Source organism: Ochotona curzoniae, unplaced genomic scaffold (genome assembly GCF_017591425.1).
Source record: "Ochotona curzoniae isolate NIBS_2020 unplaced genomic scaffold, NIBS_Ocur_1.0 contig_3432, whole genome shotgun sequence".
NCBI classification, from domain to species: domain Eukaryota; kingdom Metazoa; phylum Chordata; class Mammalia; order Lagomorpha; family Ochotonidae; genus Ochotona; species Ochotona curzoniae.
In genome coordinates this window covers 1,559,639-1,575,181 of record NW_024465859.1, presented here as the reverse complement: position 1 = coordinate 1,575,181, position 15,543 = coordinate 1,559,639, and the positions used below count along the sequence as shown (strand labels likewise).

General features: G+C 39.4%; 1 protein-coding gene across 3 annotated transcripts in view; it reads right to left on the bottom strand.

Moving 5' to 3' along the window:
• The window catches only part of NELL1 (neural EGFL like 1), an 824,967-nt gene that overhangs the window by 662,535 nt on the left and 146,889 nt on the right, over positions 1 to 15,543 (bottom strand). For all 3 annotated transcript variants that reach the window (XM_040980278.1, XM_040980279.1, XM_040980280.1), the window contains one exon: positions 284 to 380. In XM_040980278.1, the coding sequence (XP_040836212.1) occupies positions 284 to 380 (97 nt within the window). The remainder of the gene's footprint in view (positions 1 to 283; positions 381 to 15,543) is intronic.

Here is a 15,543-nt window from a genome sequence, read left to right as displayed (position 1 = left end):
ATCATTTACACTGCTCATCACCCATGCCTGGCAGCATTCTGAGCTGTGTGACCTTGAACAATTCATCTTATTCTGATGAGTTTCAAAGCCCTCATTTCACACAATGGTTTTGACAATTAAATGAGTGAATAGAAAAGCACATGACACATAATACATCATACCAATAAGCATCATTCATTACTATTATGCCATGTTCTTCCCATCATTATAACAGGCACATCCTGAACAATACAGAATACCAAATATTTCACACACACACACACACACACACGTTAGTGCTTACTTTGAAAAAGCCATGTTTTTGGTTGCGCTGACCAAGCCATAAATTGCTTCCTGGGGGGAGGTTGGTCTCTGGAGGATCTATTACCCGTTCATATATCCTGTGTAGGCAAAGAACAGTTACTATTAAACAAACTCCAGGCAGAATCAAAGTGTGCACATGCTGCTTCAAGTACTTAACACTTACTGCTGTTAGGAAAAGATGGACCACTATGCGGCATCTTAAATGACAGGTAACATAAATGCAGAGATGTGCTTCTTGGTTGAGCATGGTATGTGGAGAGGGCGCCCCTGCCTTACTATCACAGAGGAGACAGAGGAGACAAGAAGAGGGTAGCATTTTTGATTGTCAGCTCTAAGACAGTGAACTTAAGAACAAGCCTGGGAGTAAAGTAGTTTATTCAAAACTACAGGTGAGAAAGTTGAGATTCTGAAATGCGACCTGGTCAACCAACTTAACACATGAAAAAACAGCAGAATTGAGATAAGAACCCTCACTCACCTGCCTAACTCCAAGCCTGTGTAGCTCCCTTTGCATTCAACTACTCCTTGCTGTTGGTGTACTTAGCTACCATTCATTTCTTGGAGAACACTTAAAACACACGCATAATTGTTTCCCAGGTGATAATACACTTGGTTTCAAAAACCAAGGAGCTGGAGTCATCAACTAGTCAAAAATAGTTTGAGCACTTTTTGTGCTCCAAGCTCCACACTAAGCAAGCGGAAACAAAGCATTAAACTTCTAACCCCATAGGGAAAAAGTAATATGTTATGTACATGAAGGAAGTCATATGATATACCAATAAATATGACTAACAAGAAATCAGCCACACCTCAAGAAAGCTGGAAATTCTCTACAGATCTGACCAAAATATTGAGTGTGTCAATTTTTCAGGCCTGTCAAGGCTCAGTAAGTCAACTACAAAACCGCAGGATCTGTATCCTCTTTAGCAATAGTCCCTGTACCCACCAGTTGATCACATGCCTCCACTCTATACCCTGGCGACTACCTCACACAGTGTACACTCAAAAGATGCTGGAGTAGGATGAGATGGCGTGACCTAGTGATTTCAGTTCCTCCTTGAATCCCTGCCACTACAACTTTTCTCAGTCCACACACAGAACAACCGCTGAGGAATCATTCCTCAGGTGTGCCCAGAGGCCTGGACAGCTAATCAGTCCTACTGATAGGAGGCAACCGACAGCCACCTGCCAAAGGGTGATGTATTCTTCCAGTGGTTCTCAGATACAAGACCTGAAGACTGTCCAACTATATCAGAGCAAGAGAATGATTGCAAAGCAACTGCAATCAGGAGTTGCAACCTTACATCTCAGCTGCATAGGCCACTGTCCTCCTCATCTCCACCAGGTGGTGCATAGCAACAATGAGCAAAGTATTCTGCAGTTCAAGCTACAGATCAGTCAGATCAGGTCTTCACTACTAATTATCTGTTAGGAACTCAGTTTCAGAGCATACTCAAGGAAAAAAGAAGTTTCTCTAAAAAGGCAGTCTATGGTTTCTCTAAAGGAATACAATGTGTGTGTGTGTGTGTGTGTGTGTGTGTGTGTGTGTGTGTGTGTGTGTGTGTGCCCAGTGAACAATTCCAATGAAATAATTTGTCAAAACAGCTTAAACAAAAGAACTGGCCATACATTTTTTTAAAAAATGGCTTTTCCCTAAACATTAGTGGAGAAATTAAAAACAAACCAAATTTACAACAAAAGATAAATGTATGTATAGTAGATAAGCTCAAAAGAACTTACTACAGTCATTAAGAATGATAAATATGCAAGTTAAAAACCACAACAAAATATATAATAGACTTTTCACTGGAGAAAGTGGAATGCAAAATTATTTATGCACTATGGAGATAATGATGCAAAAATTAGGTTGGATGTTAATAAATATCACAAGAGGAATGGAAATTACTCTATTTAGGTGAAGAGGCAGAAGCAATTCTTTGTAAAGGTTTTCACTAACAAATTGAAAATGTTGTTGAATCATTTATCCTACCCTTCATTTTTAAAATTTTTATTTTCCATGATACAGTTCCATAGGCTCAGGATATCCCCTTCTACTTTCCCTATTTCCCCTCCCCCTGCTACTTTCCCGCATTTTATTACAACCATATAGTCCTTCAGCAACAGTTCTCTCTAATATAAGGCAAGCTTCATGCAAAATGTAAGATCAATTGATGTATAATTAAATCTGTATATACGTACATTCATTTAGAAAAGCTGTATAATGAATATTAACATATCAAGAAGAGAAGATACATTACAGTATGCATCTCCATCCTGAATAAAAGTACTCCCAATAAAACTGCTAAATATATCTTGACTATAGGATGTTGGACTTTCTACCACTGTCTATACCTACAATATCCTGATAAACTGAAATATTAGAATGATGGACTTGTGACTTATGTCAGAGTAAAAGGAGCTTTTGATTTGAAAGTTTTCTCTTTGGTGCTGGATGTGCTAGAAGATGACCCCAACAAGCAGCAGGCCAGTGACAAAAGTTATTAAGCTTATGAATGAATAAAGAATGGGACAATTGAAAGGTCAACTTTTGGGCCCGGTGGCGTGGCCTACCAGCTAAAGTCCTCAGCTTGAATGCACCAGGATCCCATATGGGCGCCGGTTCTAATCCCAGCAGCTCCACTTCCCATCCAGCTCCCCGCTAGTGACCTGGGAAAGCAGTTGAGGACGGCCCAAAGCTTTGGGACCCTGCATCTGTGTGGGAGACCCAGAAGAAGTTCCTGGATCCTGGCTTCAGATTGGCATAGCATCGGCTGTTGCATTCAGTTGGGGAGTGAATCATCGGAAGGAAGATCTTCCTCTCTGTCTCTCCTCCTCTCTGTATATCTGACTTTCCAATAAATAAATAAATCTTTAAAAAAAAAGAAAGAAAGGTCAATTTTCTTTGTTATCTAATTTCCCATAACCATCCCTACTCCTTGTACTTCAGTTGTTGGGAAGCCCAGCTTCTCAGAACTTCCAAAATCAGTTAATGCCGCATGGTGTTTAGCATACATCATATCCTATGGCATGCAGCCCTCCCAGCATCCCTTCCAGATGCCAAGGAAGGCCTGCTGGATGATCCCTTCCCAGCAGCCCTTTGCTGAGGAAGTCCAGACAGCAGGAATAATCAAAAAATAGGAGAGAGAAATATAGCAATATGCCGGGAATTTTTTTTTAAGTTCTCATGAAGGAGATCTAATCATAAGAAAACATCAGACAAATTCAAATTGAAGAACATTCCACAAAATAACTGCTTGTGCTCTTTGAAATGTCAATGTCACCAAAATAAAGAAAGACTGAGAACCAGTTGCAGATTTTAAAAGATCAAAGCAGCATAAAACCTAAGAATAAGATGGGATTCTGGATTAGGTTCTGTGAAAGGAAGGAAAAAAAGCATAAAGGACATCTATAGGAAAATTTGAATAAGAGTTGTTGATTAAGAAATAGAATTGTAAGAATGTCTAACTTCCTGATTTTAATATTTGAACTGTGAATATCTCATTGCTAGGAAATATGCACTAAGGTATTCAAGGGTAGAGACTCATTATTGCAATTTATTCTCAAAGGGTTCAAAATAATTACAATTTGTGAAAGTAAGTACATACACCTATAAATATGCACACATTATTTAGGGACAGAGAAAACAGAATCTGATCAAAAAGCCTATGATTGATCATTATACCATTCTTACAATTTTTTCTAAGATTAAAACCATTTTAAAATAAATTTTAAAACTGGGGCTGGAACTGTGGTATAGTAGATGAAACTGCCAGCTTTGATGCTGACACACAACATAAGAGATTTAACTTGAGTTCAAGCCACTCTGTTTCTTTTTTTAAAAGATTTATTTTTATTGAAAGGCAGATATAGAGAGAAGAGGAAAGACAAAGAGGAAGATCTTCCATCCATTGATTCACTCCCCAGGCAGCCACAACGGCTAGACCTGTATTGATCCAAAGCCAGAGCTAGGATCCTCTTCCAAGTCTCCCACACAGGTGCAGACTTTGGGACTTTCCTGACTATTTCCCCAGGTCATAAGTGGGGAGCTGGATGGGAAGTGAGGCCACTAGGATTAGAACCAGCACCCATATGGGATCCTGGCACATGCAGGTGGGGACTTTATCCACTGGGCTACTATGCCAGACCTGAGCCACACCATTTCTTATGCAGCTCCCTAAAAATGGCCTGGGAAGAGCAACAGAAGATGACTCAAATACTTGGGCCCATTGCCCACATGGAAGACCTGGCAGTGGAAGTGCATGCTCGCTCGCTCGCTCTCTCTCAACTCTGACTTCCAAATAAATGAATGAATCAATTTTTAAAAGATTTTAAATAGCATTCAAAAATCCCTTCCCATCCCTGTAATATATGTAAACTGAAAATACAGGCAAAACTATATTATGTACTGGCCAGCAGCTGCTGGCTGTGTCTTCCTTTCACATGCCTGGCGGCAACAGCAAATCCAACCAACTGTGAAGGAATGAATGATATTTCACAGCGATGCTGATACCATAAACTTAGAAATGGAGCTCTCATATTCTTGCTTTGCACATTTGTACAAAATGAGCTTTGTTTTCTGTGTATGAAACAAATATAATCAGCTAAAAAATTAGTAAAAATCTGCTGATCTAGGAGGTAAGGTGTATGTAGAGGCTCACATAAGCAAAGAAGGACACAGTGACCAGTGACCTGTCATTTCAATGTAGTGTGGCCCAAGTTGGTGAAGTAGAATGCCAAGGCTAACATAAATATGGTGAACTTAATCTGCTGTAATGAGGAAACAGAATCTTCTGATATGCACAGTATTTTGGTTAACAATGCTTCCGTCCCATTAGCTACACTCCCACAAATACAATGTGTCCTCCATTGTAATAACTATGCGGACACATTCAGGTGAATTTTACATGGCCAAGCTCTTGCCCTCAAACCCAATGCCTGAAAAAGTATGCATGCATACCCCTTGAACACTAATGAATATCATGTAATGGTTTGTGGAAACAGGGCAGGGTAGGCAAATTCTTTCTGCTACAGTCAGAGAACACTTTCCAAAGAAGAGGACATTACAAACCTGTTTTGAATGAAGAACAGAGTGGAGCTGACACAGCAGACTCAACAGCCAACTGACACAGCATTTAATGTGCAAAAGCCTTGCACCAAAGGATTTTAAAATGTTAACTCACTCTATCTCACAATAACACAGGTACATGCAAGACTAAAGAACTTGTCTGGTTTGAGCAGCTTGTAACTGATAGAACTGGGATTTGAACCCACAAAACCTACTGTTGTGTTACTGATCCACTCCTAATACTGCTTCTCCAAACAGAAAACCCAACCAAGTTATAATTTCTAAGCAAATTAAATACAGGAAGACAGAAACAGCAAATGCTTGCAGGGTAAATAGTGAAATAAGTGCTATCAGCCTCCTTAGATAACTCCAAAGAACTTCAGATCCGGTGGCTTCATCCACATGTCAATCAGGTTTCTTTTGTTACTTTCTGATAGAACAATGTGAAAATATAATTCACCCAAATAAATTACAATTCATAATTTGATTTTAGCAAAGAAAAAGAAGTCCTGTTGGTTTACTCTGCAGCACCCACTTTGTTTTCCTACTAGACTCACAACCACATTTCCTAGCCTCCCTTGAACTTGAGTGTGGCCATGGAATGTGAGTGGAAGGAATGCAAGTCATTTTCAGGCCTTTCTCTCTGTAAAAACATTTCCTCAAACATCTTGGAGAAGACATGGGGGCCTGGAGCTGGGAAGAGCCACAAAGTGTGGGATTCTGCATCCCAAATGCTGACATGTGGACATGCCAACTAGTCATACCAAGCTGGACTCAATATGTACTAAAATTAAAATTGTTATTTTAAGTCATTGAAATTGAAAGGCTTTTCTGCAGTTGTGGCTAACATTATTCACCCTAACATTCCAGTAAAAAATTTAAAGATAACTGCAGCGATTTTCATGTTTGCAAAGCTGAGGTACCTGAAATACTGAGTTACAGCACAAAAAAAAAACCATGAACTTGGGATTAAACAGACTTGAATTCATATTCCAGTTCTACATTTAAATAACTGTGCAACTATAATCAAGGTTTGAATGCTTCTGGATCTTCGTTTCCTCATATTGAAAGGGGGAGATCTGGTTCTTACGTGCAAGGATTGTGGTGAGGATGAGATATGATATATTTAACTCCTTTGTTACACAATGTGTGCTGAATTCTGTGAAACTCACGGGGTGTTTGAGAACACAGAGTTCCATATGACCCATTTCATATGACCCATTTAAATGCACATGCTGTGCCTTCCATCAAATTCATTGGGATGAAATTTGTGCTTTGGGATACAAGGTTTGTTTGTTTATGCCATTACTGTCACATGGAATATTCCTAGGCGTGTGATATTTCAGTTCCAACATATAACAACATCTGTTCTGTGTTCAAGTTTCACAACTTTGAACATTTTAACCTGTTTTTTTTTTTTTTTTGGTCACTTTTTCTCAATTGAAAAACTACAACAAATACAGAAAAACAAAAAACGGAGTTAGCAGCATTCATTTCTGTTATTATTTAGCCTGATATTACACAGTGAATTAATGATCCATTTAGAAACCATTTATATTAAAAATTTTTTGAAGAAATTATATTTTGTATGATACACTAAAATTGTACAATTAAAGATTTTAGAATATAAGTGTAATTCTTAAGCTTCTCTAAAAGTTCCACAGATTTTCTATGTAAATTGTTCAAAAATCTGAGAAAACATTTAATTTTCAAAAATAATTCCTTGCATTTAGAAAAGTTTGACTTACGTGGTTCAGCATAAACTCAGGAAATTGGAAATGGGCTCAGGAACCAGAAACAGAAAATGTAATTGGTAAGATTTTATCTGTGGAAAGTATTTACTTCACCAAAAATAAGATAAAAAGAATCTATTGCCGAGCATCTAATACCTTTTCTGTGAGAATCAGCTGACAACCCCCTATTCCTTCACCTAACCCAGTATTAGGTACTTTTCTAGTCCTCTCCTGAGACATTTAGCTTGATTTACCCAATGTACAGAAGAGATTTGAGAAAATGAAAATGTCACTAGAGAGCAGCAGCTCTTCTTTTAGGTTGTTATTTCAGGCTGGCCTTGCGCGTCCTCCCTTTGTATATTACTTTTTAACACTTCCCAACAGCCCCATATGTTGGTTTCTTGCTGATCTTCAAGGCCTTTTCCATTTGTATGGCCCATGGAGACCCATTCTCAGCCCCTCAGCAGGCAACACTGTAACCGGACTACCATCCGCCAGGCTCTCCAACATTCTGGCCCCAGCCAGGAAAGCCTTGCCTAACCCCGCTGCCAAGGACAGAGGACCCAGAACGCTCTGCTGTCCCCGAGTCCTATATGTTCATCCATCCTGAGTCCTGCACACTCATCCATCCAACGTCAGCGCTTGCTGAGTGCTACTACAACTGTTTCTGCTGAGTGTGCAGGAAAGGAAACTCTTGTTGCAGTTTCCGCACAGCTGTTCCATTCTTGCCTGACAGACACTCCTCGATGATCTAATGTCACGTAACTCCACCTATGCACTCTTCATCAATTACATTATTTTACCCTTTTCCAAGCAGATGACTCTCCCAAAGTTGCTCTTCACTGTCCATCTACTCCTACTGGGTCACTAGACTGTAAGCTCTTTGAAGGCTTGACTTCTTCACATCAGCATTTCTAGCGTCTAGGGAAGCACCATGTTAGGTGCCTACTCCACAGACTGTATGCACATATGTGTGAATATAGGAATCAAGCCTCTCTGGCACTAACTTCAGAACAGGAGGAGTCAGACAGTTTTAAAAGCCCTATTACAGCAAGTCTATAATGAGTAATTTGCAAAACTGAACAGTCCAGACAGAAAATATCAAAACTGACACATTATGAGAATAATCCTTGGGAAACCAGTCAATAAAAACAAGTGAAACACAATAATGCTTTTTCACATACCTTTGCTCACAATCCCCACCACATGAGATTTATGTAAGAAGCAGGAAAGAAAACATAAAATGAATTCCTCTTGGTATTTTTCACATAGGAAAGATAGCAACATAACAAGTTTGAATCTGTCAGGCAGATAACTCACTAACAGTAAAATCAGATAGATGTATTTCACAGAGATGGAAAAATAGTTGATTACTGGAAAATTAATTAGATCAAGTACCATCCTTCTGATAAGCACATGATTTAATGCTTAAGTTGATTTTGATATAATTGGCCCAAGCTTACCACACTTCTGTCGTTATCAGATGCAAATAAAACACTCACTGCACAAATACCTAAAAATATACATATTCTTCTGACAGAAGGAAATCTAATTCCCAGTTAGTAATTTTGTGAGGCTTCGAGTTTACTTACTGTCTATTAAGCTGTTTTGAGAAAATTATATGAATTTTGCATGCTATTACTATCTATTTTAAAGTGTAAGTACCAATTTTATAATATGATACTACACAAAATTAAATACCCAAACATAAAGCCTGCTTGAAGAGGAATGAGCAATGCAGACTGCAACTGAAACTCCTAGTGAAAGCCAATCACTGAATCAACAGCTCACATCAGAAATTTTCTTCACAAGATACAACCTTTATTTTTTCATAACTATGGTTAAGAACACTCTTGCTGGCAAGTTTTCTGTCTGTTTAAAACACTGGTCAATATTTTATGAAGAACTTGATTTTCCCACTAACAGATAAAGCCCTCAGGGCTTAACACAAAGTGATGTGGTAGTTCAACAACACTACTTATAAAGCAATATTGGATTTTTATTTACCAGGATGAAGACAGGACTCTGAAGGGACTCCGTGGAACCTTTCCCAATTACGTAGAAGAATGAATTTCCAATCTAAATCATTTGAAGCGACATGTATTATGCTCCTAGCCCATAAGACCACATGAAGCCCAAATGAAGAGGTTTATCTTGGGCTTTACCTAGAATTCAAGAAAATCTCCTGTGCTCTCCCTCAAGAGGAAAGTTGAAATGACCTTCCTTTGCTAGAAAGAGTTTCAACCTCACTGTCTTTTGGCTGGCACTAATGAATGTCAAGATGTTCCCTCGGGAAAGTTTCCTATACCGAACACAATTTAATTCCCTTCTGACTTTCCACTAATAATGTAGTGAAGGGTTACTTAACACATAAAGCTAATTGCTTCTTTTGGCCATATGTTGATTGGGATTGTAACATACTCTGTTACCTCTCAAAGTCATGACACAAAAGTGGGAACAATAAAGTTCTTCAGAGGCACTAGGAAAATAGCAACTATCTAGTGTCATAGTGTTATTCTTGGCACCTAAGAAATTAGCATTCTGTCCATAGGCCATTGCACTCCAAAGATGTTCCACTAACGTGATGGGGTATTTTGCCAACAATGTACACTGATGAGCTACTTGTTGAATTTTCAGGTCAGATTTCCTTGTGTTGTTAATTTTTGTTAGCATGAAATATACAGAATGCAGGGTTTATATCAGAAGGACATGAAAGGAATGCCGCAAAGAGCCTCCTCCTACCAATCTGTTTAACAAATCCAGATGATATGCAACATATGACAAGATTTAAAAAGGCACCTCTGGTATTATACAGGAGAAAATGGACTCTAATGAGGAGAGGAACTGTAGGATGAATACAACATGCCCCAAACATGTATAAATTGATTTGTAAGCTGAAGTCATGCAGAGCACTGGACAACACCGTAGCAAAGCTCAGCGGGTTTCCAAACTGTTCATTTGCAGCTTGCTATAAAGCAAATACAAATGTAAACAAAACAGAGAAAGCAAAGCTGAAATCTGGAGGCAGATGCCTCTGCTATGTTCCAAAAGAAGGAAACAACTTGAAGTGAACCAGCAAACACTGAAGGAAAGACATTAAAAATAGAGCATGCAGAGAGAAGAGAAATCTTCTCAGAAACCAAGACTATGCGTAACCTGCTTCATCACTTAGAAAAGACCTGCCAAAACCACGCTTCTTACCTTGCCCTGAACATTTTTCTTTCCACATCTGGATATCTAACCATACCAGGGTTGCTTTCCTCTTTTAATCATAGTTTAAGAATCTAATGTCCCTCACTCATGACTTCTTACCAACCCCTACTATCCATCTCAAGCCAATGATTAAGATATAATCCCAAGAACATTTTGATCTGTGAATCAAACAACAAACTTGTGTAACTTTGTCCTATTCAACATTTATATCCATGTTATTTCAGTGTAATAGGTGGCACACTCCTGAACGTGAAGAAAAATCTGAAGCTCATGTGATGGTTTCAGTTACAGTAGATACAACATAGTACCACAAGGATTAAAAAGTTACATTACTAGGCAACAATTAAGATCAAATCAAGAAAGAAAAAATTAATCAGGAAAAATGAAAAGTTCCATGTGTGGAGTGTATGTTTCTCAAAGACAGAACATGAGATCAAAGTGCGAACAGTCCTACACATTGAGAAAAACTGTCTTTTCATTCAACAAACAGATTGCTAAAATAATGCTGTCATAGAGTTCCTGTGATCTTAAACTGTACCATGAAAGAAAGCAAATTATTTCATTTTAATCTGAGTGAATCTACCCAGAGATAATCACTTTTAGTTCCCAGAAGTTAAATGATAAAAATACACTTCAGACAGAATCAAGCAAGATTATGAAGGTTTGTGAGGCAAATTAAATCATTTGTGGTTTTAGGAACTGAAAATGATCAATATGAAGAAGCAAAGATACTCATAAGGCAAGATAATATTGTCAAACAGTTGGGAAATTGTCATGTAGAAAAGCAATTGAACCTGCTTTGTGTAGCTCAAAAGGTAAATTGTATACCAAAAGACAGAAGCTTTAAGGAAACACAAAGGATTTTCTAGCAGTCACAGCAGTTTGTACAGGAGAGACACAAACTTCCTATTTCTGAAGACACAGACATTTGATAGAGGACCACATCATAGAGGACCACTTCACAAAAACAGTAAGTCTCAAACTCAGAAAGACATCACCTCAAAAGTTACAAGAGCTACTTTTAATTGAGTATATAATGCATGCCAGAAGTTTACACACTTAAAATCCTTGCAATAACCCTAAAAGAGAGGCACCGCATCAATTGGCAGATGTTCCCAATGATTAAAAGACTTGCCTAATAACATTTTAAGAAGGGTAAAGCCTGAGGAAGATTTTTCAGTGAGGAGAGAGCAAGATGGTAGAATAGGACGAGGACATGTTAAAATGGACAGAAGAGGATTAGTGGAGGAGAAGCAAAGAGGGTGCAATTCTGGGAAACAAGAGTAGGCAGGCTGATGACATAGGGACAACCAGAAACCCATTGACATGGAGAAGCAGAGCTGCTGCAAACAGATATTCCAGCAGCAACCAGAGCTCTTCTGGCAGTCAGGTGAGAAAAGATTACCAGGAACAAAGGAGGTGAATTAAGCCATAAAAGTGCAGATCCCACTGATTTTTAATCTTATCAAAAGCAGAAGCAGGGCAGCAGAGTCCTTTCAGACAAGTGTGGTAACAGGGTGTATTTCATAGCCCAAATCCACACCAGTGCCACATTAGCCATGAATGCCCCCGGGAGGGGGCCACAGTGGGCTGTGCATGCGCTAAGTCACAGGGAACTCCTCTTTCAATTCAGAGCATTGCACTAGTCCCACCAGGAGAATAATAACTACTCGGCATCCCCCATATTTCCCAGACCTAACTACCAGCAGGTGCCAGCAAGAAAAGCAAAGGGGAAAAAGCCATGCAACAGGTGTAATTACTGCCTATACCTGCAATGTCACGATACACTTAAATAGCAGAATGATGGACTTGTGATTGTTGCTAAAGGACTATACCTATGTAATAACCTGAAAGGAAATGATAGGAGGGAAAACAGGTAGGTAGGAAAGCAAGGTGGAGTGGGGAATCCCTATGTCCGCAAAGCTGCATCATGGAAAACAATAATAACAATAAAAAATACAAAAGTTCAAAAGTTAAAATTTAAAAGGGTGAGGCATAATTTTAGGTACAGATTTCTTCAGTGTCATACTGCCTTGTAACCCTAAATTGATTCTGCTTTTAAAAATATTTATGATAGGGCCCGGCGCAGTGGCGCAAGTGGTTAAAGGTCCTCTCCTTGCACGCCCGGGATCCCATATGGGCGCCGGTTCTAATCCCAGCAGCCCCGCTTCCTTTCCAGCTCCCTGCCTGTGGCCTGGGAAAGCAGTCAAGGACGGCCCAAAGCTTTGGGAACCTGCACCCGCGTGGGGGACCCAGAAGAGGCTCCTGGCTTCGGATCGGCATGGTATCAGCCCGTTGCGCTCACTTGGGGAGTGAATCATCGGACGGAAGATCTTCCTCTCTGTCTCTCCTCTCTGTATATCCGCCTTTCCAATGAAAAAATAATAAAAATAAATCTTTAAAAAAATATTTATGATAGAAACTTGGTACAATAGATAAACCATCACTTCAGATGTCCACTTCCCATAACAAAGAGCTAGGAATCAAGAACCAGTACCTCCACCTCTAATCCAGTCTCTTAATGTGCATCAGAATTCAACATCTTATCAACAATTGGAACGTCAAAAGCAATATTGTGATCCTACATTGTACCATGAGAGGAAGACAACCATTACATTCTATTCTGAGCCAATCTTTTTTCGAGATTTATTTATTTTTATTGCAAAGCCAGATATTCAGAGAGGAGGAGAGACAGAGAGGAAGATCTTCCTTCTGATGATTCACTTTCCAAGTGACCACAATAACCAGAGCTGTGCCAATTTGAATCCAGGAGCCAGGAACCTCCTCCTGGTCTCCCATATAGGTGCAGGATCCCAAGGCTTTGAGCTGTCCTCAACTGCTTTCTCAGGCCACAAGCAGGGAGCCGGATGGGAAGTGGAGCTGCTGGGATTACAACTGGCACCCATATGGGATCCCGGTATGTTCAAGGCAAAGACTTTAGCCATTAGGCCACTCTGTCCGGCCCAAGCCAATCTTTTAGTCCCAGAAAGTTACAGAGTAGACTCTCATCAGAAGAAATCAAGTGAGACTATCAATTCTTATGATATACATCAAATGGCATATCATCGAGGGAACAGAAATGTCTGATCTGATGTAACAGAAGTCATGATAAGATCTTCAAATATTTGAAAGACTGTCGTGGTACTAGCATGTTAGTTCATGCCACTCTCATGAGACACTCAGGTGAATTTCTGGGTTCCTGTCTTTGGCCTGGGCCAGTACTGGCTGTTATGGGCATTTGGAGGAGTAAGCCAGTCACTACAAGATCTGTGTATCTCTATATTGTTGTCCTTAAATCTCTGCTTTTTAGACAAAGTAAAAAGTCAAATATTAGATCAGTGCATGGCAAAAGTATTATTTGATAAGAAAAGATAACTAGAGTCAGAGAGCCTTCATTTGTGCCTTACCTTTCCCATTTATATTTCGTAATTTGGGGTGAACCATGGAGCTTCCCTGACCCATCAGTGTTTTCATCTGCCAATCCTTGGTAACTACACTGGGGCCAGCACTGTACCACAGTGGATTAAGCTGTTGCCTGCAACACAGGCATCCCTTATGGGTTCCAGTATGTGTCCTGTCTATGCCACTTCCAATCCAGCTCCCTACTAGTGTGCCAGGAAAGCATCAGAAGACAATCCAAGTACTTGGACCTTAGACTGCCATGGGGGAACTTCTGGAAATGAATTGGTGAAAGGAAGCTCTCTGTCTTTCTCTCTTTCAAATGCATCAATACTGAAAAAAAAAAAAAGAAAAAAGTATACCCAGTACATAGGCTTGCATGAATACCAACTAGATATCACCTCTAAAAGTACTTTGGAAAGTCTAAGCTTTTCACAAGCATAATACTATTAATGCTATAAGGATTGAATAATAGAGAAGACACTTTAATCTTAAATATTTTCAGATAAATTACCACAAATCACTCATAAGACACTTGGTTCGACTGTATAGATCATAGTAACCATTGTCAGCTGTGCAATTTCTATAGACAAGCTTAGAGGAATCAATCTGATGGAAAATAAAGCAACACATGAATGTCCAAAAATCACTCCCTAGGTGGTGCTGACAGGGGGACATTGATGTCATGATCATTGATCCCATCTTTTACAGAGGTTCAGACAAAATGCACTGATCATATTTGATCAATTATATGTCACACTAGCAGCCTCTAAAATATTTGCTGATGCTCTCATCATGAGTGGGTGATAACTTAGTACAAATTTATTTTGTTGTTCACCTAGATGCACATTTAAATATTGGCCTTAGCAATAATAAATCAAAAGCCTGCTGCTCATATAAAATGCACACTGGAAATAAAAATTCTCAGGGTCAAAAAGGACACTGAAGTTCTTCTGGTCCACCTCCACCTGCTGCTAGCTATATTAACAAATGAGCATCTACAAGCTATCTGTTATTCATCAAGCATATGTGACATCCTCACATAACAGCTGAAAGCTTCTAAGAACAAATGGATGCCCCCCTCCAACAGGGATGAAGATTAACTATTCCCCAGAAATTCATGTGAAATACAGCAAAGTCCACCCTTGATGGTAGAAACAAATGAAATATTTTGCTCTCTCTCCACGAAGTCTTTAAAACACCCACATCTCTTCCCCTCCTTTTTTCTCTCTCTCTTTCACACACATATACACATACAACATCAGCAACACTAAGAGTCAAGGAAGCAGATATCCAGATTCTTCAATCTTCGATCTTTTAAAGTGTTTTAGTATTTTAGAAATCATCCTAAGTTCTATTGTCAGTTCCCAAAGCTGGCATAGCACTACGAGGATCTCATGAACTTTCCAAAGTGCCTCATAAAATCAGTCTCATAAATGCCAGTCTGGCCCCACATACCAAGAATCCTTCATGGAAGCCCAAGTAGTACCATCTGTGTTCAAGTAGCAAATAAGGCTTCACTGAGGCTCCTGCCTTAGTAACAAGACATAGCTCCAACTCAACCAAAGGAGTCTGCAACAGAAGTGGTGGGATTCTGCTTACAGCATCTGCAGGGCAGAGTCATAGGCATGGAGAGAGAATCTACTTCTGCAGGACTGTCTGAAGCTGCTTCCATATGAATCAAAGACATACAGGAAAGCGGATGAGGGAAACAAATCCTTCTTACTCAGGAAACATAAATAAATGAAAGAACTTTCCTGACCACAATCTACAAATGAGTTGTGTGGATGATGGAGTTACAGGGAGATAGGCAGATGACAAATGGCTGAC